Below are 23,282 nucleotides of genomic sequence, written 5' to 3'. Positions count from 1 at the left end.
GGGTCTGGAATCTGTGGGGTCAGGGATGGAGGGGTTTGGGGTGGTTTTGGGCAGGAGTCACCAAAGAATAGAGTGAGAGACATTTGTTTATGGAGATATTGTCAGTACGGAAACTGAAGGAAGTCTACTTATCCTAGTTTCATTTCAAGTTGCAGCAGAAGTGGGCTAACAAATGCTATGCCCACCCTGTGCAGTGTCCTGGAGCTGCCGCCTCTGCTGCGGGGTCAGGCTGGAGCAGCTCTGGGCGCCCTGTGGCAGGGCCTGGGGCCAGCTCCTCTGAGCTCCACCTTCGGATCCGGACCTGGTGGAAGTCCAGGTTCTGCGGGGTTCTGGGAATGCAGCTGCCTCCCCCAGGTCTGGTCCCGCTTGGACCCCCACCGGCCAGGTCCCGAGCTACTGGAATGTGGCCTTCATTCTCCGCAGCTTGTCCTGGATCTTCCGAGAGTGCTTCTCGCTCGGGACCTGGTGCAGCTTGGCCCTGTTGTCTGCTGCCAGGATGGCAATGTCGGCCCCGCTGAAGCGGGCGATCCTCTGCTTGAGGTGAGACTGCAGCTTGGGGTCGGGGCTGAACGTGTAGGGGTTCTCCTGGAACGCGTGGACCTGGCTCACCACCTTGGCTATGTTCCTATGGTGGGGAAGGAAGAATCAAGAGAGGTCACCAAGCCTCGGTCCGAGTCCCTTCTAAATGGTGGCACTGCCTTGTGTCATTAGTTCTGTGTACTGAGGCAGGCTTTCTGGTCTCTTATGATAAACTTACATTTGGGATGCATTTAAAATTTTTTTTTTTTTTTTAAGTTGGTGACTGTCTGAATAGGGAGCCACTGTGCACTGGGTCCTCTGGGCCTTGTCTGTCCAGCCAGGCTGCAGCCTGACCAGGTACTCTGACTGCCATGTGGATGACTCAGAGCAGGGGTGAAGATGCGAGCTGAGAAGGTGAGGCTGAGACTGGGGCCTGGGTGTGTCTGCAAGCTGTGGCACCTGGAGGGGTACCTTGGACAGGTCCTGGGTCTCTGAGGAGAGGCCACCTGGCCAGCACCTCCTGAGGCAGAATGAGAGCCAGGCTCCTATGAGGCCTGGGTGTGTGGGCTGCTGGAGGGTCATAGCAGTGGGCTTTATAGCTCCCTCCCAGGCAGCATGTGGATGGTAGTGTGGCAAGTGTGCTGGTCAGGGAAACAGCGGGACCCGGGCACGGCTGGGAACTGACTGGTTCCAACTGATGTCTCGGTGAGGTGCCTCCGGGAGGCCTAGAGCAGGGACACCCAGGCCGGGGCCTTCACGGACTGCAGCCTCCCTGCTGCAGAAGCCAGGGAGGTGAATGGAGGGTGCCTGGTTCCATCAGGAGGTCACGCGAGAACGCGGGGCGTTTAGGGACCGTAGATACCGGCAGTACAGGAATCACACTGTTTTCTGAGAAGTGCTGAGGCCCTGGGGCAGGGCCAGGGCTGAGACAGGGTCAATGCCCTGGCCTCTGAGCTCCATCTGTCAGCCTGGACACATCTGTCAGCCTGGACTCTTATGCTCAGGGCACAGAATGCCGACAGCCAGAGAGCAGGAGGAACTGGAGGAGGGGTGCACCTGAGTCAGCTCACCTGTGGGCTCCATTGGTCATGGTGAAGCCTTCACCTGAGCCTGCTCACCTGTGGGCTCTATTGGTCATGGTGAAGCCCCCACCTGAGTCAGCTCACCTGTGGGCTCTATTGGTCATGGTGAAGCCTTCACCTGAGCCTGCTCACCTGTGGGCTACATTGGTCATGGTGAAGCCCTCACCTGAGCCTGCTCACCTGTGGGCTCTATTGGTCATGGTGAAGCCTTCACCTGAGCCTGCTCACCTGTGGGCTCCATTGGTCATGGTGAAGCCTTCACCTGAGCCTGCTCACCTGTGGGCTCTATTGGTCATGGTGAAGCCCCCACCTGAGTCAGCTCACCTGTGGGCTCTATTGGTCATGGTGAAGCCTTCACCTGAGCCTGCTCACCTGTGGGCTACATTGGTCATGGTGAAGCCCTCACCTGAGCCTGCTCACCTGTGGGCTCCATTGGTCATGGTGAAGCCTTCACCTGAGCCTGCTCACCTGTGGGCTCTATTGGTCATGGTGAAGCCTTCACCTGAGCCTGCTCACCTGTGGGCTCCATTGGTCATGGTGAAGCCTTCACCTGAGCCTGCTCACCCGTGGGCTCTATTGGTCATGGTGAAGCCCTCACCTGAGCCTGCTCACCCGTGGGCTCCATTGGTCATGGTGAAGCCCTCACCTGAGCCTGCTCACCCGTGGGCTCTATTGGTCATGGTGAAGCCCTCACCTGAGCCTGCTCACCTGTGGGCTCCATTGGTCATGGTGAAGCCTTCACCTGAGCCTGCTCACCTGTGGGCTCTATTGGTCATGGTGAAGCCTTCACCTGAGCCTGCTCACCTGTGGGCTCCATTGGTCATGGTGAAGCCTTCACCTGAGCCTGCTCACCTGTGGGCTCTATTGGTCATGGTGAAGCCCTCACCTGAGCCTGCTCACCTGTGGGCTCTATTGGTCATGGTGAAGCCTTCACCTGAGCCTGCTCACCTGTGGGCTCCATTGGTCATGGTGAAACTCCCCCACCTAGTCAGCTCACCTGTGGGCACTGTTGGTCATGGTGAAGCCCTCACCTGAGCCTGCTCACCTGTGGGCTCCATTGGTCATGGTGAAGCCTTCACCTGAGCCTGCTCACCTGTGGGCTCTATTGGTCATGGTGAAGCCCTCACCTGAGCCTGCTCACCTGTGGGCTCCATTGGTCATGGTGAAGCCCTCACCTGAGCCTGCTCACCTGTGGGCTCCATTGGTCATGGTGAAGCCCTCACCTGAGCCTGCTCACCTGTGAGCTCTATTGGTCATGGTGAAGCCCCCAACTGAGCCTGCTCACCTGTGGGCTCCATTGGTAATGGTGAAGCCCTCACCTGAGCCTGCTCACCTGTGGGCTCTATTGGTCATGGTGAAGCCCCCAATTGAGCCTGCTCACCTGTGGGCTCCATTGGTCATGGTGAAGCCCTCACCTGAGCCTGCTCACCCGTGGGCACTGTTGGTCATGTGAAACTCCCCCACCTAGTCAGCTCACCTGTGGGCTCTGTTGGTCATGTTGAGCCCCCTTACCTGAGCTTGCTCCACCTGTGGGCTCCATTGGTCATGGTGAAGCCCCCTGTCTCCAGCTGCTGAATGTGCATGGCCAGGAGGCGGGCTGAGGGCAGGGTGGGCTGGGCTCGGAAGCGCCGACCTTCCATCAGACACAGGCTGTCGCTCTTCAGGAACACCTGGTGGCCAGCCAGGGGTGTCAGCAGGACGTCAGGGCAGCCTGTGTACTGGGTGTGGGGGTGCTGCACAGCACTCTGACTGCACATCTAGTTCAACATGAACCTGGGCTCCTGGACTGAGGCTTGTCAGCCTGGACTCTGGTGTGCTGGGCACAGAATGCCGACAGCCAGAGAGCTCTGAGCTGCTCATTCTCTGCTGGGCTCCTAAAGAGCCAGGGGCCCGACCTTCCCACTGAGACCCCTGCTGGCAGGTAGTGCAGCCGTGATTGTGTTCGCAGCGAGGACACGGCCACGTGGATGCTCTGGGGTGTCTGCCATAGGCTGACAGTTGAGGCTCTTGCTGCCTCACTTTGGGAAAGTCCAGGTCACTTCAACAGTGTGTTCTACTTATTACCCTCCAGGGCCACCTGGGTGCCCAGGAGCAGGTCTCTCAGTCAGCCAGGCTCAGGTCCCGCTTCCAACCTTGGTTGGTGCCCTGTGCCAGGAAGGCAGCCCAGCCAGGCCATGTGACCTGGCAGGTGGGGCCCCTTGGCCTAGGTGACCAGGCTGTGTCTGGGGTCCTGACATGGGCTGTGTGGGTGGGTGCCCTGCAGGGTGTAGAGTAAGGCCTTAGGTTGGAAGCTCTGTGGTCAGTACCTCCACGGCTTTCAGCTCCTCCAGGACCTCTGCGATCTTGGCAGGCAGCATTCTCCAGGCCTGCAATGGAAGCGCAGGTGAGACCCCTGCGGGCCGTGTGCCTTCCACCCACCCCTGGCCATGGCCCAGGTGCACGCACAGGAGACTGCCTCACAGCCAGGTTCTCTAGCCCACCCAGGATCTGCATAGCTGTGGCGAAGTTCCTCTGCTCATAGCAAGACTTGGCAACCAGTAGAAACTTGGACAGCACGTTCACCTGCAGCTGAAACAAGGAAGCAACAAGTTCAGTGTCCGGGAGCAGCGGGGGTGGGGTGGGCAGCTCAGTGGAGAGGCTGGCCCAACAGGCACAGGCCCTGGACTCCACCCCCAGCACTGTAGAACCGGGCCCAACAGAGAGAAGCAGAGTGGTGAACAGGTGAACCCAGGTTCCAGGCACAGAGTGGTATGGCTGGGTCATTTGTACAAAAAGAAGGTGGGTGGGGTACACAGGTCTATAGTGGTGGCGGCTGTGGGGGGCTCCGCTGGCAGTGGGGTGGGCTTCGCTTGACCAGCCAGCTCCCACCAGGGTTCTCTTGCAGTCTGGTGTGGTCCCTCCATCCCCTGCCTCCATTCCCTCCCTCCACCCCCTCCTTCTCTCCCCTGCCTCTTTTAGTCCTGTCCTCTGCCCATCTCTTGCCTCCAGCAATGGTGGCTCCTCACACCTTCCACCACACACCACGTGGCTACATTCATGGACCCACTTCCAGCCACTTGAAGACCTGGAGAATCTGGCTCGTCCTTGGTTTCCGAGCTGCCCTGCCCTTGTTGCCAACCTGGGCACCCTTCAGGTGGGAACAGGACGTGTGCTGGACACCTTGCACCAGGTGTGACCAGGTCTGCTTTGGTCCTGCCTGGCGAGGGTCAGCGCTACTCCAGGAAGTCCTTGGTGACCAGTTCTGCTGTGGTCCTGTGGGGTAAGGGTGAGCCTTGCCCCAGAGGTCCTTGGTGACTAGCCTCTGGCTATCAGCTTGAGCCTCTTAAAGAGTCTTCAGAGACTCTCACTTGCTCGTGATTTGTAAGTTAACATCTCAATTTTCTTCTCCATAGATACAAGGTATATCATTTCCAGTGTTTTCAGATAAAAATCATTCTATCACTTTTTTTGTTTTTAATTCTTTTGCCCTCAGTGCTGAGGATCAAACCCCCAAACCCAAGGGCCTCACTCCTGCAGGCCATCACTGGACCACTGAGCCACATCCCCGGTCTTGTTTTTAATTGTAAAAACGCTATGGCTGTGGTGGTACAGTCTGTAATCCTAGGGACTCAGGAGACTGAAGCAGGAGGATTGGGAGTTTGAGGCCAGTATGGGCAATTTAGTGAGACCTTGTTTCAAAATAAAAAAGGGCTGGGGATGTAGCTCAGTGGTAAAGTATCCCTGGGTTCCGTCTTCAGCACAGGAAAACCACAGTAGAACACAGAGTTGTGATGTTCCCTGGGCTGTGCTCAGGAGTCCTCCCCCAGCATCCCACACAGCCAGATGCTCTGTTAAAGAAGCCTCTTCCTCCGCGGCCCCTGGCGGCCCCTGGCGGCCGGCCAGCCTTGTGTCTGGGGCTTGGACCCCCAGGTGCTGCCCTTGCTCATGATGGAGCCTGCAGGCACTTCCCTTCTGTCTGGCTCTGGCTCCTGTGTTCGGTCCTCGGGCTCTTCCACCTTGGGGTATGCCAGAACTGCCTCCCTTTCAAGGTTAGATGGTGTTTCTGGTCGTGTGTCCTCATCTGGCCCCCATCTGTGGACACTCAGCCCTGGGCTAGTGGGACCAGGGTCGGGGCCTGACAGGCAGGGATTCTCCACTGAGCGACATCCTCAGCCCACTCCAATAAAATAGAAATCCTATTCTGCTTTCAAACCTACCATTATTCACCTAAGAAAAAGATGTTCATTAAGTGTTCATGAAGGTGAGAAATTTCACACCGTCTCTTCTCTTGTCTTTCCACCCCTACCTCAGGCATGAGGTAGAGTGCCGCTGGTGGCCAGCAGCCTCTCTGGCTGGGAGGGGCTCAGAGTGGACTGTCTATCAACAAGAGCTAACGTTGATTCCAGTATGCTGTCAATTTCTGTATTTTAACAATGTTCTGGGAACATAAGTTTGCAAATGTGAAACTCAGCTTTGTTCTGAGTTATAGTTCTGGCACCACAATAAGTAAAATGCAAAGATGTCAAAACCATATAGATTTCAGATTGTGCAGAGCACACTGGATAGAGAGACCCTTGTAATTTTGCAGGAAACACTTCCCTGGGGAGACTGTGTCTGTGTCCTGTCTCAGAGAATTGTTCCTTTCAGGGGTTCTGCTCCTCCCAGATGGTTCTGCTCCACCCAGATGGTTCTTCTCCTCCTGGTAGTTCTGCTCCTCCCAGGTGGTTCTGCTCCTCCCCTGGTGGTTCTGCTCCTCCTGATGGTTCTGCTCCTTCCTGGTGGTTCTGCTCCTCTCAGATAGTTCTGCTCCACCCAGATGGTTCTACTCCTCTCAGATGGTTCTGCTCCACCCAGATGGTTCTGTTCCTCCTGGTGGTTCTGCTCCTTCCCAGGTGGTTCTGCTCCTCCTGGTGGTTTTGCTCCTTCCCTGGTGGTTCTGCTCCTTCCTGGTGGTTCTGCTCCTTCCCTGGTGGTTCTGCTCCTTCCCTGGTGGTTCTGCTCCTTCCCTGGTGGTTCTGCTCCTTCCTGGTGGTTCTGCTCCTTCCCAGGTGGTTCTGCTCCTTCCCTATGTTCTGCTCATTCCTGGTGGTTCTGCTCATTCCTGGTGGTTCTGCTCCTCCTGGTGGTTCTGCTCCTCCTGGTGGTTCTGCTCCTTCCTGGTGGTTCTGCTCCTTCCCTGGTGGCTCTGCTCCTTCCTGGTGGCTCTGCTCCTTCCTGATGGTTCTGCTCCTTCCTGGTGGTTCTGCTCCTTCCCTGGTGGTTCTGCTCCCTCCTGGTGGTTCTGCTCCTTCCCTGGTGGTTCTGCTCCTTCCCAGGTGGTTCTGCTCCTTCCCAGGTGGTTCTGCTCCCTCCTGGTGGTTCTGCTCCCTCCTGGTGGTTCTGCTCCTTCCCTGGTGGTTCTGCTCCTTCCTGGTGGTTCTGCTCCTTCCTGGTGGTTCTGCTCCTTTCCTGGTGGTTCTGCTCCTTCCTTGGTGGTTCTGCTCCTTCCTGGTGGTTCTGCTCCTTCCTGGTGGTTCTGCTCCTTCCCTGGTGGTTCTGCTCCTTCCTGGTGGTTCTGCTCCTTCCTGGTGGTTCTGCTCCTTCCCGGTGTTCTGCTCCTTCCCTGGTGGTTCTGCTCCTTCCCAGGTGTTCTGCTTCTTCCTGGTGGTTCTGCTCCTTCCTGGTGGTTCTGCTCCTTCCCTGGTGGTTCTGCTCCTTCCTGGTGGTTCTGCTCCTTCCTGGTGGTTCTGCTCCTTCCCTGGTGGTTCTGCTCCTTCCTGGTGGTTCTGCTCCTTCCTGGTGGTTCTGCTCCTTCCCGGTGTTCTGCTCCTTCCCTGGTGGTTCTGCTCCTTCCCAGGTGTTCTGCTCCTCCTGGTGGTTCTGCTCCTTCCCTGGTGGTTCTGCTCCTCCTGGTGGTTCTGCTCCTTCCCTGGTGGTTCTGCTCCTTCCCTGGTGGTTCTGCTCCTTCCCTGGTGGTTCTGCTCCTCCTGGTGGTTCTGCTCCTTCCCTGGTGGTTCTGCTCCTCCTGGTGGTTCTGCTCCTTCCTGGTGGTTCTGCTCCTTCCTGGTGGTTCTGCTCCTTCCCTGGTGGTTCTGCTCCTTCCCTGGTGGTTCTGCTCCTCCTGGTGGTTCTGCTCCTTCCTTGGTGGTTCTGCTCCTCCTGGTGGTTCTGCTCCTTCCTGGTGGTTCTGCTCCTTCCCTGGTGGTTCTGCTCCTTCCCTGGTGGTTCTGCTCCTCCTGGTGGTTCTGCTCCTTCCTGGTGGTTCTGCTCCTCCTGGTGGTTCTGCTCCTTCCTGGTGGTTCTGCTCCTTCCTGGTGGTTCTCCTCCTTCCTGGTGGTTCTGGTTCTGGTTCTGGGGTGGAGGATGATGCTCAAGAGTTTTGCTGCTGTGGTGTCATGGGTGGCTCTTGCCCTCCCGTGCTGGGAGTCACTGTCCTGTTGCCTGCAGATTTCCCTCTGCCCAGCCAGTGTCTTGCAAGCTGGGCGTTGTTTACCCAGATGGACGGCTCTTCCTGCCACCTGGGGCTGAGTGCAGCAGGTGACAAGCCGCCTCTCTGGCCAGGAGGGGGCCATCCTCCACCTTCCAGGCAGCTTGGCTTCAGAGGGGCCTGAATGCTGCGGTCTGCAAGGTGGTTGTCACCATTCTCTCTCTGGTCCTCTGAATCCCAGCCACATAGGCCCCACTGGAAGAGGCTGACAACCCATGTCATGTGAAGTCTGTGACGTTGTGGATCAGAGGGCACTGATCAGCCAGGCCCTGCTCCTTGTGCTGGTGGAGACAGTGGGTGGTGTGGCTGATGAGTGTGCGGCGGCAGGAAGAGCCTGGGAAGCCCAGGCCTGGGAACTATTCCCTGTGGGCTGCTGGGTTGGGTGGTTTGCCTCAGGGAGCCGGAGTTGGAGGCTTGATCCCCAGGGTGGCCCTTCAGGAGGTTGGGGTTGAGGGACCCGTCGCAGAAGGTTCAAGGCATCTCGGGGGGCCCCTCTGGCTGCCTTGGGTGGCAGTGGCAAGGCCCAGCCTGGGCCCTCTGCTCCCTGGATCCTGTCTGGCCATTTCCCCTTCCCCCCACCAGCGCCCTCCACCTGTGCCACTGGGATGTCAAGGCCACAAGAGTCCAGCTGATGAGGTGCCAGGCCTTTGAACCCCTTCGTAAACAGCCTCCCTCTCCTGACAGACACGTGAGCCTCAGTTGCTCCACAGGGACTGTGGCTCTGAGAGACGGCGGAGAGGAAGAGCCCACAGTGGACGCTGCCTTGGAGTCCAGCAGGGCCTGGACCTCTGGGCTCCAGGGCAGCCCTGGTCCACACCATCCCAACTCTGAATTTCCTGTGGAGCACCCAGCCCACGCCAGAGCCATGCTGGCGAGCTGCCGGGGGCCTGTGTCTGGGGCCAGGTCTGCTTCAAGGGAGCTGCGGCCCTGGTGGTGGGTGCTCACTGTGACCCCAAGTCACTGTCCTCTTGCTGTAGTAGACGGCCATATGGCACAGGAGCCCTCGTACCCTGATGCCTGTCCTCTGCCTGCCGGTGTGGCCACCTCACAGGAGAAGAACCGAGCTAACCCCAGCCCACAGAGTGCCAGGTCCTGTGGACCTCCATCCAGGGAACTGGAGGCCCTTGCAGTGGGGAGCTTGCTGCATGAAGGTGCAGACCCCTCGGGCCTGAGGCTGGACACTGGGCTCTTCCTGGGAGGAGGGTGGTTCCTGCTGGGTGCCAGGAGCCCTCTGAGAGCAGGTGGTCAGGTTGGGCTGAGAAGCCGTTGGGCAGACCCAAGGCCTGTGGGACTTTGGAACCTGGGATTTGGCCACAGCAGCTGGAGCTGGACCCTGGCCTGGCCAGAACACTGAGCTAAGTGTCCTTCATTCCAAAAGGGCTGAGGGCTGCAGCAGGAGCAGGGGCTGCGGGCCAGGAGTTTATGGCTGCCTTAGAGGAGCTCCGGGCAGGGCGGGGTGGTCCTAAGCCTGCCCCAGGGCAGGACAGGCACAGGTGTGAGGGCCGCCTGGCCGAGGGCTTGCTCTAACAGAGCCCTGTGGGAGGGTGTGTGCAGGACTGGGGACTGTGTGTGTGAGAGGGCCCTGTTGGAGGGTGTGTGTGTGTGTGTGTGAAGGATAGTGTGTAAGACAGGCCGTGTGAGCGTTTGAGTGTGTAGGAGGGAATGTGTGTGGGTGTGTAACAGGGAATGTGTGTAAGAGGGCCCTGTCACAGGGGCTGTGTGTGAGTGGCAATGTGAGAGGGCCTTGCTGGAGGGGCTGTGTATGTATGTGAGAGGGAAAGTGTGTAAGAGGGCCCTATCAGGCCGTGTGAGTGTTTAAGTGTGTGAGAGGGAATGGGTGTGAGTGTGAGAGGGAATGTGTGTAAGACAGCCCTGTCACAGGGACCATGTGAGTGTGTAAGAGGGCCCTGTTGGAGGGGCCATGTATGAGTGTGTAAGAGGGTCCTGTGGCAGGGCCATGTGTGTGAGTGTGTGAGAGGGAATGTGTGTCAGAGGGGCCTGTTGGAGGGGCCATGTGTGAGTGTGAGTGTGTAAGAGGGTCCTGTTGGTGGGGCCGTGTGTGTGTGTGTGAGAGAGAATGTGTCTAAGAGGGTCCTGTTGGTGGGGCCGTGTGTGTGTGTCAGAAGGCCCTGTTGGAGCGGCTGTGTGTGAGTGTGAGTGTGTAAGAGGGCCCTGTCGCAGGGGCTGTATGTGTCTGCAGGTCCGTGTGTAAAGGACCTTGTGTGAGAGGGATGTGAGTGTGAGCACTAGCATGACCGGTGATTCTGGGCAGGGCCCATAGGTCCTGGCGTCCTGTAGCCCACAGCGCGGGAGCTTCTGCAGAGGAGGGAGGGTCGGCCTGGTAAAGTGGTGGCCATGCCCGTCGGGGCCTGCGTCAGTGGCCACTGTGGTCTGCTCTTTCCCTTTGACTGGGCTTGAGTGTTGCTGTGAGGGACAGAAGTGTGGGCTCCCGGCCCCTGGAGAAGGGGCAGGCTGTGGGCCGACGCCCGTGGTCCACGCCTCTCTGACCTTGGCCAGGAGGCGCCTACCTTGGAGGTGTGGCTGGTCACGATCTCAGCAGCCACCCAGGTGCTGACGTCGTCTGCGTTTCGTAAAAGCTGAAGCAGGTACTTGTCCTGGACGTAACTGGGCAGAAACAGGCTGCAGGTTTGGGCAGACAGAGACTCGGAAGAGCTGGCTCTGGGGAGAACACGGAGCACTTCACCTGGGGAGGGGGCAGGTGGCCTGCCCGGCCCCGGGGCGTGCGGAGCCTCTCTGCAGCCAGGAGCAGCCAGGAGGCACCTGGGGGAGGCCTCTAACCCTCCACCAGTGCTCTGGGCCTGGGACTCCTGGACCACTCACTTGGGGATGGTTCCACTTGTGTCCATGACACCCAGGGCCCGTGAGTTCAGGAAGTGGACGGGGTGGCACTTTTGAAACAGTTCCTGCCGGGACATAGAAGCAGATGGTCAGGCCACTGTCCCCAAGGGCCTGGAAACCACGGCAGTGTCCCAAGGAGGGCTGGATATTTGGTGTCGTCTCTTGGAGTATCGGGTGACCTATGCAGTGGGCCAATGTGCCATGAGCTTGACCAACAAGCTCCCGAGCTCAGTCCTTGGGGCCGGTGACATGGCCAACGCTGACAATGGTAGGATTTCTTGGCATTTCTGTCACCTGCCTTATGGTATGGTATCCTAGGACAGCAGGGGGTCAGGGAGGGGCTCCTGGGCTCTGGACCCAGGCCAGGAGCAGAGAGAGGAATTGGGCAAGGGCATGAGGAGCTGTGCTGACCCAGGTCCAGAGTCTGGTGGCCAGTAGGTGGTGACCTGTGTGCCATCTGTGTGCCCTGAGCAGCTGGAGAGGCGGGTCCAGCTTGGCTGGAGACCAGTTTTGTCCCTGACTCCGGCCTCCCCACTCTTGGAAGCTGCTCCTGGGGACCTGCGTTCCTGGCAGCCAGGTCCCTCTTCGACTGTCCCGTCTGTGGCTCAGGAAGTGTCTGCTGAGGCCCATGATGCCAGATTGCCCCTGGCTTGCCCCTTGCTGCCCGTGGCCAGCCCAGTAGGGGTCCTCTGCCCCCTCCTGGTGCCCGCAGCCCCCACACACCTGTTGCAGCAGCGTCAGCTGCGTGAAGAGCTGGTGCGTGCTGTACTCTGTCAGGAAGTAGGACCCCTTCCCGCTAGCCTTGGTGTAGGGGCCGTAGAAGTCCTCGAAGAAGCAGGGCTTGGGCAAGGCGGACGCAATGGTGTACTGGCGCTCCCTGTGGTGTGGCAGGGTCAGCCCGTTGCCCCGGGTCAGTCTCCAGGAGAAGCTCTGTGGGCAAGCCAGGTCCCCTCCAGGTCAGGCGGGCCAGGTGTGGGGGGCTGGGTGAGGACAGGCAGGGTCCTGCCCAGGGTTCTTCAGACCGGCTCAGCCAGAGTCAGAGAGCAAGTCCCTCCTACCCACTCTTAGAACAAAGACCACTGTCCTGGGTTCTTCCACCCAGGCCTCCCACCCCAAGGTCAGAGAGGCTTGGCGAGGCACAGTAGGACCCACCTCATGGGATGGCATGGTGGGCCCCTCCATTGCCCTTGCCCAGGGCAAGGGACCAGCCCCAAAGAGGAATGTGCATGGAGAGCATGTGTGTGCACACGTGTACACACCCATGTGAGTGCAGGTCCATGCGTACAGTGCGCACATATACACACCTGCATGCACGTGCAGATCCGTGTATGCAAGTGTGTTCCTGTATGTGCACACTGTCTTCCAGGTCGTGTGTGCACATGCATGCATTCTCTGGATGTCTATGCATGTGCCCGTGAACACTTGCACACCATGTCCTCCAGGTGGGTCTCAGGGAACATCATCTGCCCACACAAGGAAGCCCTTCCCTGGGAAATGCCCCCACCTTCCGGGAGATGCCATCCTCTGAGAACCTCTTGCAGAGGGCATTGAAGGGTCTGGTGTCCTCCTCAGCCTCCTTGGGATCCTCTAGGTCTGTGCTGCGAGGGGAACCATCAGCCCGCCGGTCAGTGCCCACTTCCAGGAGGCCCAGCAGGTGCACAGCAGAACCGTCCAGGGGCAGGATCTAGGCAGACGCGTGGCAGGGGTGGGGTCAGGGCAGCGCCCCCCTCTGTGCAGCCTGGAGTGCTGGCTGGCCAGAGGGGCAGTGGCCACCTGAGAGGAGATGAAGTCCTCGAGCCGCCCCAGCAGCCCTGCGTTCCTGGTGAAGTCCACGGTGTAGCAGTCCTCCACCCAGGCCTGCAGCACGCAGAGGCTCCGCCTGTAGATCTTGTTGAAGGTCGAGGTGGGGTCCTCGTGGGCCCTGGAGGGAGACAGGATGCCTGTGGTGGGGCACCCAGCTTGTGTGGGTGAGGGGCAAGTGGGGTGCATGGGGTGATGACCGGCCAGGCCAGAGACCAGGCCAGAGCTTTCCCCATAGCCCACTGCCCCTCTCCAGTCCCTGTCACTGGCCCTGCTGCCCTGGAGAGGGAGGCTGAGGCCAGTAGGCCTCTACCCCCGCTGGGCTGTCCTCTGCTGGGGGTGGGCTTGGCTCTCCCCTGGGCCAGCAGGGAGGGGCCAGCCCTCGCCAACCGGGCTGCCTCCCAGGGCACCCAGATGCGCTGGCCACTGCCCTTCGCCCTGCTGCTCTGCGTCCCAGCCTCGACCTTCCCTGGTGAGGCTCTCCTGGGCCTTGTCCCTCTTGGGGTCACCTGGGGCCACCTTGCCCTTCACAGGGCCCTCTCCCCAGCCTGTCCCCATGGGTGGTACCTGGACAGGGTGCTGCTGATGCGGTCCAGGAGGAAGTGCAGGAAGTCCTGTGGTGTGCAGAAGTACCGGAAGGTGTACAGGAACTGCTGGACGTAGCCCTCCAGGAAGGCATCGCTGGGGAGAGAGTCGCTGCCTGGAGCCTGGGCCTCAGGGGTCTCTCACTGACCCGGACTCACCTGTGCTGACGATGGGGGGGTCCTGGGGCGAGCGTGAGTGTGTGAGGGAGTGTGGGTGTGTGGCTGTGGGCCCTGGGTGTGGAGGGGGGAGCTCTAGGCAGCTCAGAGGCCCCTTGGGGTCCTACGTCCCTGAAGTCCCCAGCCTTCCTGAGGTGCAGCACCAGGCGCCCGTCCCGACTCTGCAGGCCGCCTCTGAGGGCTGCACTCGGGTGCTCAGGGAGCCGCACCTGGACAGAGCACTGTGCTCAGCGTCCTCACGGGGTGTCCCAGCTGGGGACACTGGCTGGAGCCCCACAGGTGGGCTGGGGGCGGGGGAGGGCTGACAGGGTGCTGCCCAGGTCCAGGGAGGAGTCCAGGGCTGGGACATTGTGTCCACCATAGGGGACCCCTAGGGGACGAGGACCCTCATGGCCACAGCCCAGGGGGGGACTAGACAGCCGCGGGCTCAGCTGGCCCTGCAAAGGTGATGCCCACTACGGTGCTGAGCTCCCGCACGCACCACACCCTTGCGTGTACACCAAGCAGGCATGCCACACATTACGACTACACCACACAGCACCCCAAGGTGCACTGTGTGTGTGCCAGCTTGCACATAACTCATGCACAATCACACAGTACCCACGTTACCCCACACATCATCCACATGCACACATGTGCCACCATACCACATCAGGCCCCCCATACCACACGACACAGTACATATCACACATCACCTGCACCACACCCTACATCACAGACACAGCACACGCCCATGAACGCACATCGCTCTATACACACTTGGAGCACAGCACACCCCTGAAGCTGGCAGCAGGCCCCATGGTGGGCATGACTGCACCTCCTGCAGGCAAGGGGAGGCTGAGTGAGGGTCAGCCTGGAGTCCCAGCAGCAGGAGGCCCCAGCATGACTGGGTGAGTGCTCCTGGGAGACAGGGCTGGTGGGAAGGAGGCAGCTGTGCCAGGAGGCCTGGGTCTCTAGAGGGAGTCCTGCTCCTTGACTGTCCTCTCTGGGCCCTGCTGACACACAATGATCAGGTCTGGGGTGGCCACGGCCCCTGACCCAGAGGGTGCAATGGTGTAGAGCCTGGGAGGAGCCCTGTCATCTGGGAAAGCCCAGGTGATCCATCTGCCCCCACGTCTAGTGTGGGTAGTGCCATCGGGGGAAGAGAGCCTGTGGGAGGCCTGCTGCCTGGGCACATGGTGACACTGCCAGGCCAGAGGGCATGGGGCTGGTGTGTGGGAGAGGTGGGCACCTAGCCACGGATGGCTCCGCAGCCCTGGCAGAGGGGGTGGGTTCCAGGGCTCTTCCCTGGCTTCCTGGTGGTCACTCAGGGCATCTGACAGCAAAACAGAGCTCACACCAGAGGCTGGGGTGCAGCCGTGCACACTGAGGGCTGCGCCCAACCCATGCCTTGCTCCAGAGGTTACGGCAGAGGGTGTCAACCCCTCCGGGCCACACCAGGCTCCTGTGAGCATTCCTGCCCGATGGCGTGCTAATCATGCAGCCTCTTCTCCACTCTCCCAGGACAACCTCCTGGGTACCCCCTGAGACCCGATGCCGGGGCATCTGCAGACACGGCCGAGGCTGCTTGGCACAGCAGTGACAGTGAACACAGGTCAAATGAGCAAACGTTTTCCTAAATTCAAGATCGACCCAGCTTAGATGGGGCTTTCCCTGCCTCTTCTGGGGCCGACTTCCTTTTCCTGAATAAGCTCTTCCCGCTCCTGCTCTCCACCTCGTGCCCAAGGATCGGCAGGCACCTCCCCGGGCACCTGTGCGCACCTGGAGTAGAGGTAGGCCATGAGCCCCAGCGGTGTGCCAGCCTGCAGGATGCGGGCCTTCTGCTGCCGGCCCCCACACGGGGGCTTGTTGACGTTGTAGAAGATGAGGGAGGAGGACTCGTCCAGGGGGCTGAAGTCCAGGGTGTCGCAGGGGGCTGCCGCGATGTTCACGATCACTGGCAGGGCGCAGGGCTCCAGGCCCCAGCGCTCTGCGTACATGACCTGGAGGAGGGCCGAGTCACCGTCACGGCTGGCAGCGCGCACACCCTGCCTCTGTCCCCCGGGAGGGAACCTGGGTGCCCTGTGCCGCGCAGGGGAAGGGCCTTGCCTGCAGGTACTTCTTGACCAGGCTGAGGAACTGCACCTTGGCCTTCATCTCCTCCAGCTGCCCCCGCAGCTTGGACAACATGGTTTTCACCTCGGATCCTGCGGGGCAGAGCCGGTTGGCACTGGTGGCCCCCAGGCCCCGGGCTGGCCTGTCTGTCGGGTTGGGCTTACCTTTGTTGCGCTTTTCCTTCTGCAAGAGCTTCTGGTAGAACTTCAAGGTCTTCCGGTAGTTTCTCTTCTCTATCAGGAGCTGCTGCTCCAGCTCCTAAGAGGAAGCACAGAGTGTCAGCCCAACTGCCAGCCGTCACATGAGGCCAAGGCCAGGGGGACATGCCTGGAGGGCTGATAAAGCTGTCAACTTCGGAGAAAGGGACGGGAGGACACTGAAACGGGGCAGCCAGTGGTGTGTCACCTTACAGTGACCATCACCCCAAGGGGCACCACATCCGCGAGCTCTGGTCTGCCCCTCCCCCCCACCAGGGGCCCTGTTTGGGACATGTCCACTCCTCCTGAGATCTTGGGCACGCCCCTGCCCTTAGTGGCCTCTGCAGAGGAACATGTGTGCCTCTGAGTGTTTCTCCCGAACCTGTCTTGAATCCAGGTTCCTGCCCCAGAAGACAGCAGGGCTCACCTGAGTCAGGGTGATCAGTCCTTGCAGGCATCAGTCCACCTCCATGAGGGCAGCAGGACTTGGGCCAGACCCCCCTGCCCTGGGCTTTGCTCGAGGCACCCTATACCAGGTGGGTCTGAGTTATTCCTGGGATGAGGTGGGTTTTTTTGTACCAGGGATTGAACCCAGGGGCACTTAACCACTGAGCCACATCCACGGCCATTTTAATTTTTGTTTTGAGACAGGGTCTCACTAAGTTGCTTAGGATCTTGCTAAGTTGCTAAGGCTGACTTTGAACTAGTGATCCTCCTGCCTCAGCCTCCTGAGCTGCTGGGATTACAGGAGTAGGTCATGGTGCCTGGCTGGATAAGATGTTTCGAGGGTTCATTTGACATTCAGGAGGAGGATGCCTTACTCCCCCAGGACACCTCTGTCGCCTGGCAGGCAGCCCCCTCCAGGTACTATGTCCCCTCTGTCCCATGGCCTGAGACATGGCCTCCCTAATTGCACCCAGGGGCCTTGGGCCCAGCTGGATGGGCTGGGCTGGGGTGAGTTTGGGCCCTCAGCTAGGACTGAGCCTGGGCTGTCCCCAGAGGGAATGGGGTGTGGGCCAGTGGGCAGCTCCATGATGGTCAACGTGGCCAGGCCCGGGCAGCTGTAGAGGGGTCCAGACCCAGCAGAACCCGAGTCTTGCCGTCAAGCCAGGGGGTGCCAAGACCCCGGGCCCTGCCCCAGCTGGGCCGAGGCACACTCCAGGCAGGGTCTGTCTCCATGGAAATGTACTGGAGAACACTGGGGTGGACCACTGAGGACCCCATGCAAGAGCCTTTGCTGGCACTGCCCCAGAGCTGCTGAGCGTCACCTCCCAGGGGTGGAGGAGAGCCTGGGTCTGGCATCCCACAGCCAGGCGTCCAGTCTGCCTCCCCTCGATGGCGGTCTGAACCAGCTCCCTTTTGTGGTGGGGAGTAGGACGGGTCCCAGCCTGTGCCATGGCTGTGTGCCCAAAGCCTGGGCCTCCCACTTGGAGCCACAGAGGCTGTCTAGATTATTAACATGAAATGAAACTGAAGTGCCAGTTCCTCAGCCACACGGCAGCATTCACGTGCTTAGAAACTGCATGTGGTGGCTCCCTGGGCACAGTGCAGACCCAGAGCATCCTGTCCTGGGGAAGGCCGGGGCACCTCAGAGGTCGAGGCTGGTGACTGCAGCCTCCCGAGCTGTGTGCACAGGCTGCATCCAGCTGTCTGCTGGCTGGAGCCAGGCCAGAGGTCTTCACAGCTGCGATCCTGGCCTCTGAGGAGGGGGGCCATGTCCCCAGGCTGTGCGGCTCCTGTCTGTCCCTGGAGGTCACCCTGTACCGGGTTCTGTCTGCCCTGTCGTCTCTTGTCTGCAGTGGAGGTGCTGATGTTGACAAATCCTTGGGGAGGGTTTGTGGGTGCCAAGGACTTGGGGACCTAGAGGTGGTTCCCTGTGAGGCAGCTAGAACACAGACTGTGCAGACGTGCTGCCATTGAGGCTGCTCCCAACGTGAGCAGCACTTGACTCTGCGCAGCCCTGCAGACAGGTGCAGACTTTAGATAGATCCACATGACGTGATCTTCACACAGGCTGGAGAGGAAGACACAAGAGCTGGCCTCCCTATGAGGTCCCCACTGTGGCTGATGCACAGAACAGCGTGGCCCGAGGCTCAGGTGGTTGGTCAGGCCCAGTTGCAAGGACGGTGAGGCAGGCTTTGCCCCTATCCTGACCAAGAGCTCTTAGGAAATCAGAAGAGCACTGGTTTATTACAGAAGTAAGGGTGTGTGATCTGAGGTGCAATTTAGGCACCATGGCTACTGGATTTAATTGGCCAAATGGCTAATGGACCCCAAGGTAGACAAAGAAAGCAACAATCAGAGGTTAGAAAACCCGGAAATTACAAAAAAAGGAAGAAAACAGGGATGAACTGAAGCCTCTGCCAATCCCCAAACACAGAAAGCAAAGTCCGTTTCCACAGCAGAAGCAAAACCCGGTGCCCAGGCTAGGACACGGGGTGTTGGGTGCGCCACCGCGGCTGCAGACACTGCAGCACGTATTCCCGCCTGTGGCCGGCGGGTGCTCAGGGGCTGCTTGTTCATGCTGTCGGTGGTCGATGCCACCCTCCCCTCCCCACTGGGGTGAAGGGGCTGCCTGTGCAGGCCCTTGCTCTTTGGGTCGCAATGTGAAGTCTGCCCACAAACTGTGATGCTGTCCTTGCTTGGGGCAGACAGTGGTTTCTCACAGACATAACCACTGTGACGGCTCACCTAAGCCACCCACCATGCAGACCAGGGCACAGGAAACTCATCTGACATGCCCCCAGGGGAGCAGGCCACTCCTTGTCCCCTGTGCCCCAAGGGCAGCCACCCTCCTCAGAGGAACCCCTGTAGAGCCATCCTGAGCAGGAGCCACAGCAGTGACACCAGGCCTGGCCACCTGTGCCCTCAACTGGCTGAGGACGGTCAGTGCTTAAGGAACCTGGACCCAGCTGTGGGACCACAGCCAAGTCAGCAGGAGCTGGCCTTAGCGTGTCTTCAAGGTCTTTTCTGGGGATAGAGGCCAGGCCCCTTCTGGAACTGCCTGGCAACACACACCCTGGTACCTGGGCTCTCTCATGGTCTGAGCGTTGGAGCGGCCCAGGCAGGGCTGCCCAGCACACGGCTGCAGGGCAGTGCTACTCAGGTTGCCACTGGTGGAGGCCCGACCTCTGGTCTGGTGCATGTCCTGAGGGTGCTGAGCCTGGTCTCTTGCCACCTGTGCTAGTGCCTTACCCCTCCTGGTCTGTTTCTTGTGCTGATGGACGACAGGCCCGTGACCCTGCAGGCACTTTCTGCTGCATGGAAAGGTGGGGCTGGGGGTGGGGGGCCAGTGCTCCAGGAGCGGCAGGAAGACGGGAAGCAGGAGGAGGCCCCACAGAGTTGAAGGAGCGAGGCTCAGGGACATTCTGGGGCCCGGGAGGTGCCAGGCACCTTGGTCCTGTTCAGGGCTGAGCCTCGTGACGCTGAGTCCCTGGTATGAGAGGTGAGGGGTGCTATGGGCCCCCCTGCCAGGCCCGGTGTCTGGGCGCGGCTAGTCAGTGGATGTCTGTGCAGAGCGCCCTGCTGTGACGTCCCAAGGCACACGGACAGGGCTGAGAGATGCTGCCCTGTGCCATGGGCAGGGCCAGAGGTGTGGATGCAGTGGGTAGGGCAGGTGCCAGGAGCCCCTCTGCTGAGGGGCTTCCTCGTCAGACCCCATGGCCTGGACCTGTGCAGCTGCTGCCCTGCAGGGGGCTCCTGGTCACTGTTGGGCCCCAAGAGCAGGGACAGCAGCTCTCCACCCAGAGCTCTCCTGCACATGGTGCTGGCCAGGCCCAGCTGCTCAAGCCACAGCCTGCTTGTGCCCTGTGACCCGCAACAAAGAGCCTGGGTTGCCCCTGACCTGGATGGTGCTGCCCACAGATGAGCCCATGCCAGACCACACTGACCCCGGGTCCAGCCAGGACTTGCTGCGAACAAGACACTTCTGGTGCTTGCTGTCATCTCCGAATGGCGCTGCTCAAGGCCAGGGACCAGATAAGGAGGAAGAGGCTGCACCTGCCCATCCCAGTGGGAGGTGACCCAAGCCACACCATGGTGGCCAGGATGGGTGAACCGGTACCACACGCTCCGTTAACAGGAGAGGAAAGCTATTGCCCGCCTCCAGAATGTGCACAGCGTGTGCCTAAGAGCAGAGCACCGTCCCCACAGGACCCCGGAGTGGGGTACAGGATGTATGTCATCATCAACCCTCGGGGTGACCTAAAGCTCTGCCTGAGCAAGGCCCTCTGCCTACAGTGATCCCACCCCCCATGGGCAGATGCCCTGGACTCACAGAGCTCTCGGCTTCAGGCTCTGGGTGCCCGCTGGCCTTCCTCATGCCCAGACCCTTCACGTAGTTGTGGACATCGGCCCCGAAACAGTCGGCTTCGTAGAAGGCGCTGGACCAGCCAGGGCTGCAGCTACGGAACTCTGCTGGGCCCAGAGACCCAGCAGGGCCACGCTCCTTGGGCCTGGCCAGCCGGGCCACCGTGTCCATGTCTGAGGCCCTGCTGGCAGGCTCCGGGCCAGGGACTTGCTGCCCGTTCACCTCAGGCTGCCCTTCTCGAGCAGCTTTTATCGATTTCTGAGGCCGAAATCCCACCTCAAAGTTTCCTTGTGAGAGTATGTCAGAGTCTCTGTCCGATTGCGTGGTGGGCGAGCAAGGGCCCCCGCTGCCCCGGGCTGCCACCACCTTCTCTTTGCCTTGAGAGAAAGAGATGAGGGTCAGGAAGGAGGTTCAGGTCATGTGTCCCAGTGAAAGGGGACTCGCCACCCAGGGAGTGTGGGGGAGGCTGGATGCCAGGCAATCCTGGGACAGGGCTGGAGGCTGAGGAAGCCAGACTTCCCGTTCCAGGTGAGGGGCCCTCCCAGAGGCCTCCTGTAGGCATCTGCATTGTTTCCAGACTTCTTGTGGGACCAGGTCCCTCTGTCCCTGCAGCCCATCCTCTCTGGAACATTCTGGACCCCACTCTGTCCCTTCCCGACAACCCTCAGGCCCTGGGGTCTGTCGACTCTGAAGCTTCTGTCTGTGCTGGTGGCTTCCTGGGTCCCTGGCCATCAAGAGCAAGTGGACCTCAGGCCTGGCCTATCATCTGCTCCCTGGTTTACTTCAATAGGGATGGGGCCACCACGGAGGCCCTACTGCAGCCAGGTGTGGTCAGCACCCCCGTCTGCTCCCTCAGCTAGGTTAGGAAAGTTAGGTTTCAGCTGACCTGGAGCCTGGGCTGATGATCTGGGGAACCAGCTCAGAGGGTTTAAATGGCTAGTGTTTCTAGGGGGGTGCAAAGGCCCCCCTGGGTGCTGGTGGCTGGCAGAGGGAGGAGGAAGGCCCCTAACTGACAGCCCTCAGCCCCAGGATCCTGGGTGTCCTGGGCACCCAAAGCCCTTCCTGCTGCCGAAGGGCCCGGGCTGGCTGGCAGAGTGCGCACCTGTTCCCCGCGCTGCAGGCGGTATCTCTTACCCAGTCCGTGGAGCGAGGGCCTTTTGCCGAAGGTTGAACAGCTGCCTGACGAGCTCTCGGGCTGAGACCCCGGATCCTGGGAAGTGCTGATAATCAGAACAACTGGTCAGGACCCCTGCCCTCCGGGATGGTCTTGGGCCCATGCAGCCGGCCCCCAGCAGGGAGCCTCACCTGCACACCCTGGGGGAGGGTGGGACCTCTCACCTCTGGCCTGCACCTCCTGGGGCCTCGGCCCCACAAAGCTTGCTGGACAGGACTCAGGGACAGGTCAGAACACCTTCTAGAACCACGAGCTAGGGTGGGCCTGCCCCCAGGGAGCAGAGTTCCCAGGCAAGCACCCCGTGGCCCGTGGCCCTGTGTGCAGTCACCCTGGAGGCGGGGCCTGGAAGGTGGTCTTGGCCTGCACACCCACCTTTCGGAGGGTGAGGCTGGCTGGTTGACCACCTGGAAGAGATTCTTCAGCAGCCGCTCATCCCAGTAGAGGTCACAGAACTTCTCAGATATGGCTCCACAGAAGGTGGCGAAGGTGAGGTCTTTCAAGGCGTGAATGTATTCCCCTGGTGTGGGGACAACAGGGCACCTTGGGCACTTCTTGTTCCCTGGCTCCAGGCACCTGGAGGAGGTAGTCTCGAGGTGCAGAGGGCTGGGTGTGGGTGGGGGGACACAGGGTGGGCTCCCCAGACCTGCCTCCCACCTGAGGCTGCCAGGTGCTGTCCCTGGCCCCTGGTGGCCCTTGGTAGGGCTGGTGAGTGGGGCTCCAGACTGCCCTCCAGCCTCCCCCTGGGGCCGCGTCTGCCTACTCTGCCTGGTCCTGGGGCTGCTCTTGGCCTGTGGCCCCTACCCATGATCAGAGCCTCCAGCCCGTTGTCCAGGTAGCCATCAAAGGCAAACTCCTCGCGGATAAGGCGCATAGCTTCCTGCAGTGAGGGGCAGGCCGTCCTCCTGGAGGGGGATGAGGCATCCACACTGGACAGAGAGGTCTTGCGGTCTGCTGTCCGGGGCCTCTCGGGGTGTCTGTCTGGGCCCCTGGGGCTGTCTGGACTCAGTGCAGCCAGGGTGGGGCTCTGGGCCGACGGCTGGGGACCCTCCGGCTCTGTGGCCTTGCTCCTGGGTGGCTTGCACAGATGACCTGGGCTGTGGTTGGCTGAGGAGGGCCCCGGGGGCAGAATGGCTCCAGGCAGGGCCTGCCCGTCTGGCCCTGTGCTGGGGGGCAGTGCCAGCGCCTTCTGGGGCAGGGCAGGGCCCGGAGACCCCGGCACTGCTGATGTGGCCTCCTCTGGCTGGTTGGTTGGGTCAGGGCCTGCCTGGCAGGGGCTCTCCTGGTCCCCAACAGGCTCTGGGGCTGCTCCCTGTGGCCCTGGACCAGACTCTGAGTGGCAAGGTGTTTCCAGGCTGGTGGCCCCCGAGAAGTTCTGGGCTACCTGCTTCCCCTTGCCCTCTGTGTCCAGCTGGATGCTCCTCTCCTCAGCCTGGTTGGCTGGCCCTGAGGACACAGCAAGCTGGTCCCTGTGGGGAGAGGAAGAGTGCTCAGGAGGGCCACCCACGTGCTGTGTGCCACCAGCCAGGGGGGGCATGCTCACCTGGCCACACCTGAGTCTTGCATGAGGACGATGGGTTTAAAGTGCGTGGCTTCAGAGCTGAAGGCCTCAGGCAGCTCTCTGGCTCCTTCGCTGGAGGGCGGGTGAGGCACAGGCCCGGGCACAGCCACCAGCCCGGTGTCACTGCTGATTGGCAGGAAGCCTGGGGCCATGGGTGGTTGAGGTAGCCGGTGGGGAGAAGGGTGGTTAGGGGCTGGCAGTGCTCTAGTGTGACTCTGCACCTAGGGGCCCCCAGCTCCTTGTGCCCCAAGACTGGGTACTGTGCCCTTGTTGTGCCTCCCCAGAGCCACCTCTGTCAGGCTTGGCCCGAGGGCCTGGAAGGTGGAGGGTCCATGCCTGGGGAGGACTGAGGCCAGGCGACAGACTGCAGGGCTGGCCGCAGCCAGGGGTGGAGGAGCTGCTGGGAGGGAGCGGGCAGCACAGAGCTGGGCCAGGTGAGGACTGGGCCCAGAGCGTGGATGGGAGGGGTGGGCTGGCCCAGTTG

General features: G+C 60.7%; 1 protein-coding gene across 1 annotated transcript in view; it reads right to left on the bottom strand.

Moving 5' to 3' along the window:
- Positions 1-393: 393 nt before the first annotated feature.
- Positions 394-23,282, bottom strand: part of Kndc1 (kinase non-catalytic C-lobe domain containing 1) — a 46,889-nt gene continuing 24,000 nt past the window's right edge. The window contains exons 13-30 of the mRNA XM_026381410.2: positions 22,781-22,940; positions 22,042-22,706; positions 21,613-21,757; positions 21,201-21,286; positions 20,034-20,443; positions 15,725-15,818; positions 15,555-15,652; positions 15,228-15,448; positions 13,273-13,386; positions 12,679-12,826; positions 12,410-12,589; positions 11,629-11,835; positions 10,888-10,970; positions 10,575-10,725; positions 4,047-4,169; positions 3,908-3,967; positions 3,114-3,271; positions 394-625 (exon numbers count right to left, since the gene is read on the bottom strand). Coding sequence (XP_026237195.2) covers positions 394-625; positions 3,114-3,271; positions 3,908-3,967; positions 4,047-4,169; positions 10,575-10,725; positions 10,888-10,970; positions 11,629-11,835; positions 12,410-12,589; positions 12,679-12,826; positions 13,273-13,386; positions 15,228-15,448; positions 15,555-15,652; positions 15,725-15,818; positions 20,034-20,443; positions 21,201-21,286; positions 21,613-21,757; positions 22,042-22,706; positions 22,781-22,940 — 3,335 coding nt within the window. The remainder of the gene's footprint in view (positions 626-3,113; positions 3,272-3,907; positions 3,968-4,046; positions 4,170-10,574; positions 10,726-10,887; positions 10,971-11,628; positions 11,836-12,409; positions 12,590-12,678; positions 12,827-13,272; positions 13,387-15,227; positions 15,449-15,554; positions 15,653-15,724; positions 15,819-20,033; positions 20,444-21,200; positions 21,287-21,612; positions 21,758-22,041; positions 22,707-22,780; positions 22,941-23,282) is intronic.

The sequence above is a fragment of the Urocitellus parryii genome, chromosome 5 (assembly GCF_045843805.1).
Source record: "Urocitellus parryii isolate mUroPar1 chromosome 5, mUroPar1.hap1, whole genome shotgun sequence".
NCBI lineage: Eukaryota > Metazoa > Chordata > Mammalia > Rodentia > Sciuridae > Urocitellus > Urocitellus parryii.
This window is presented reverse-complemented; position numbering and strand designations above follow the sequence as displayed.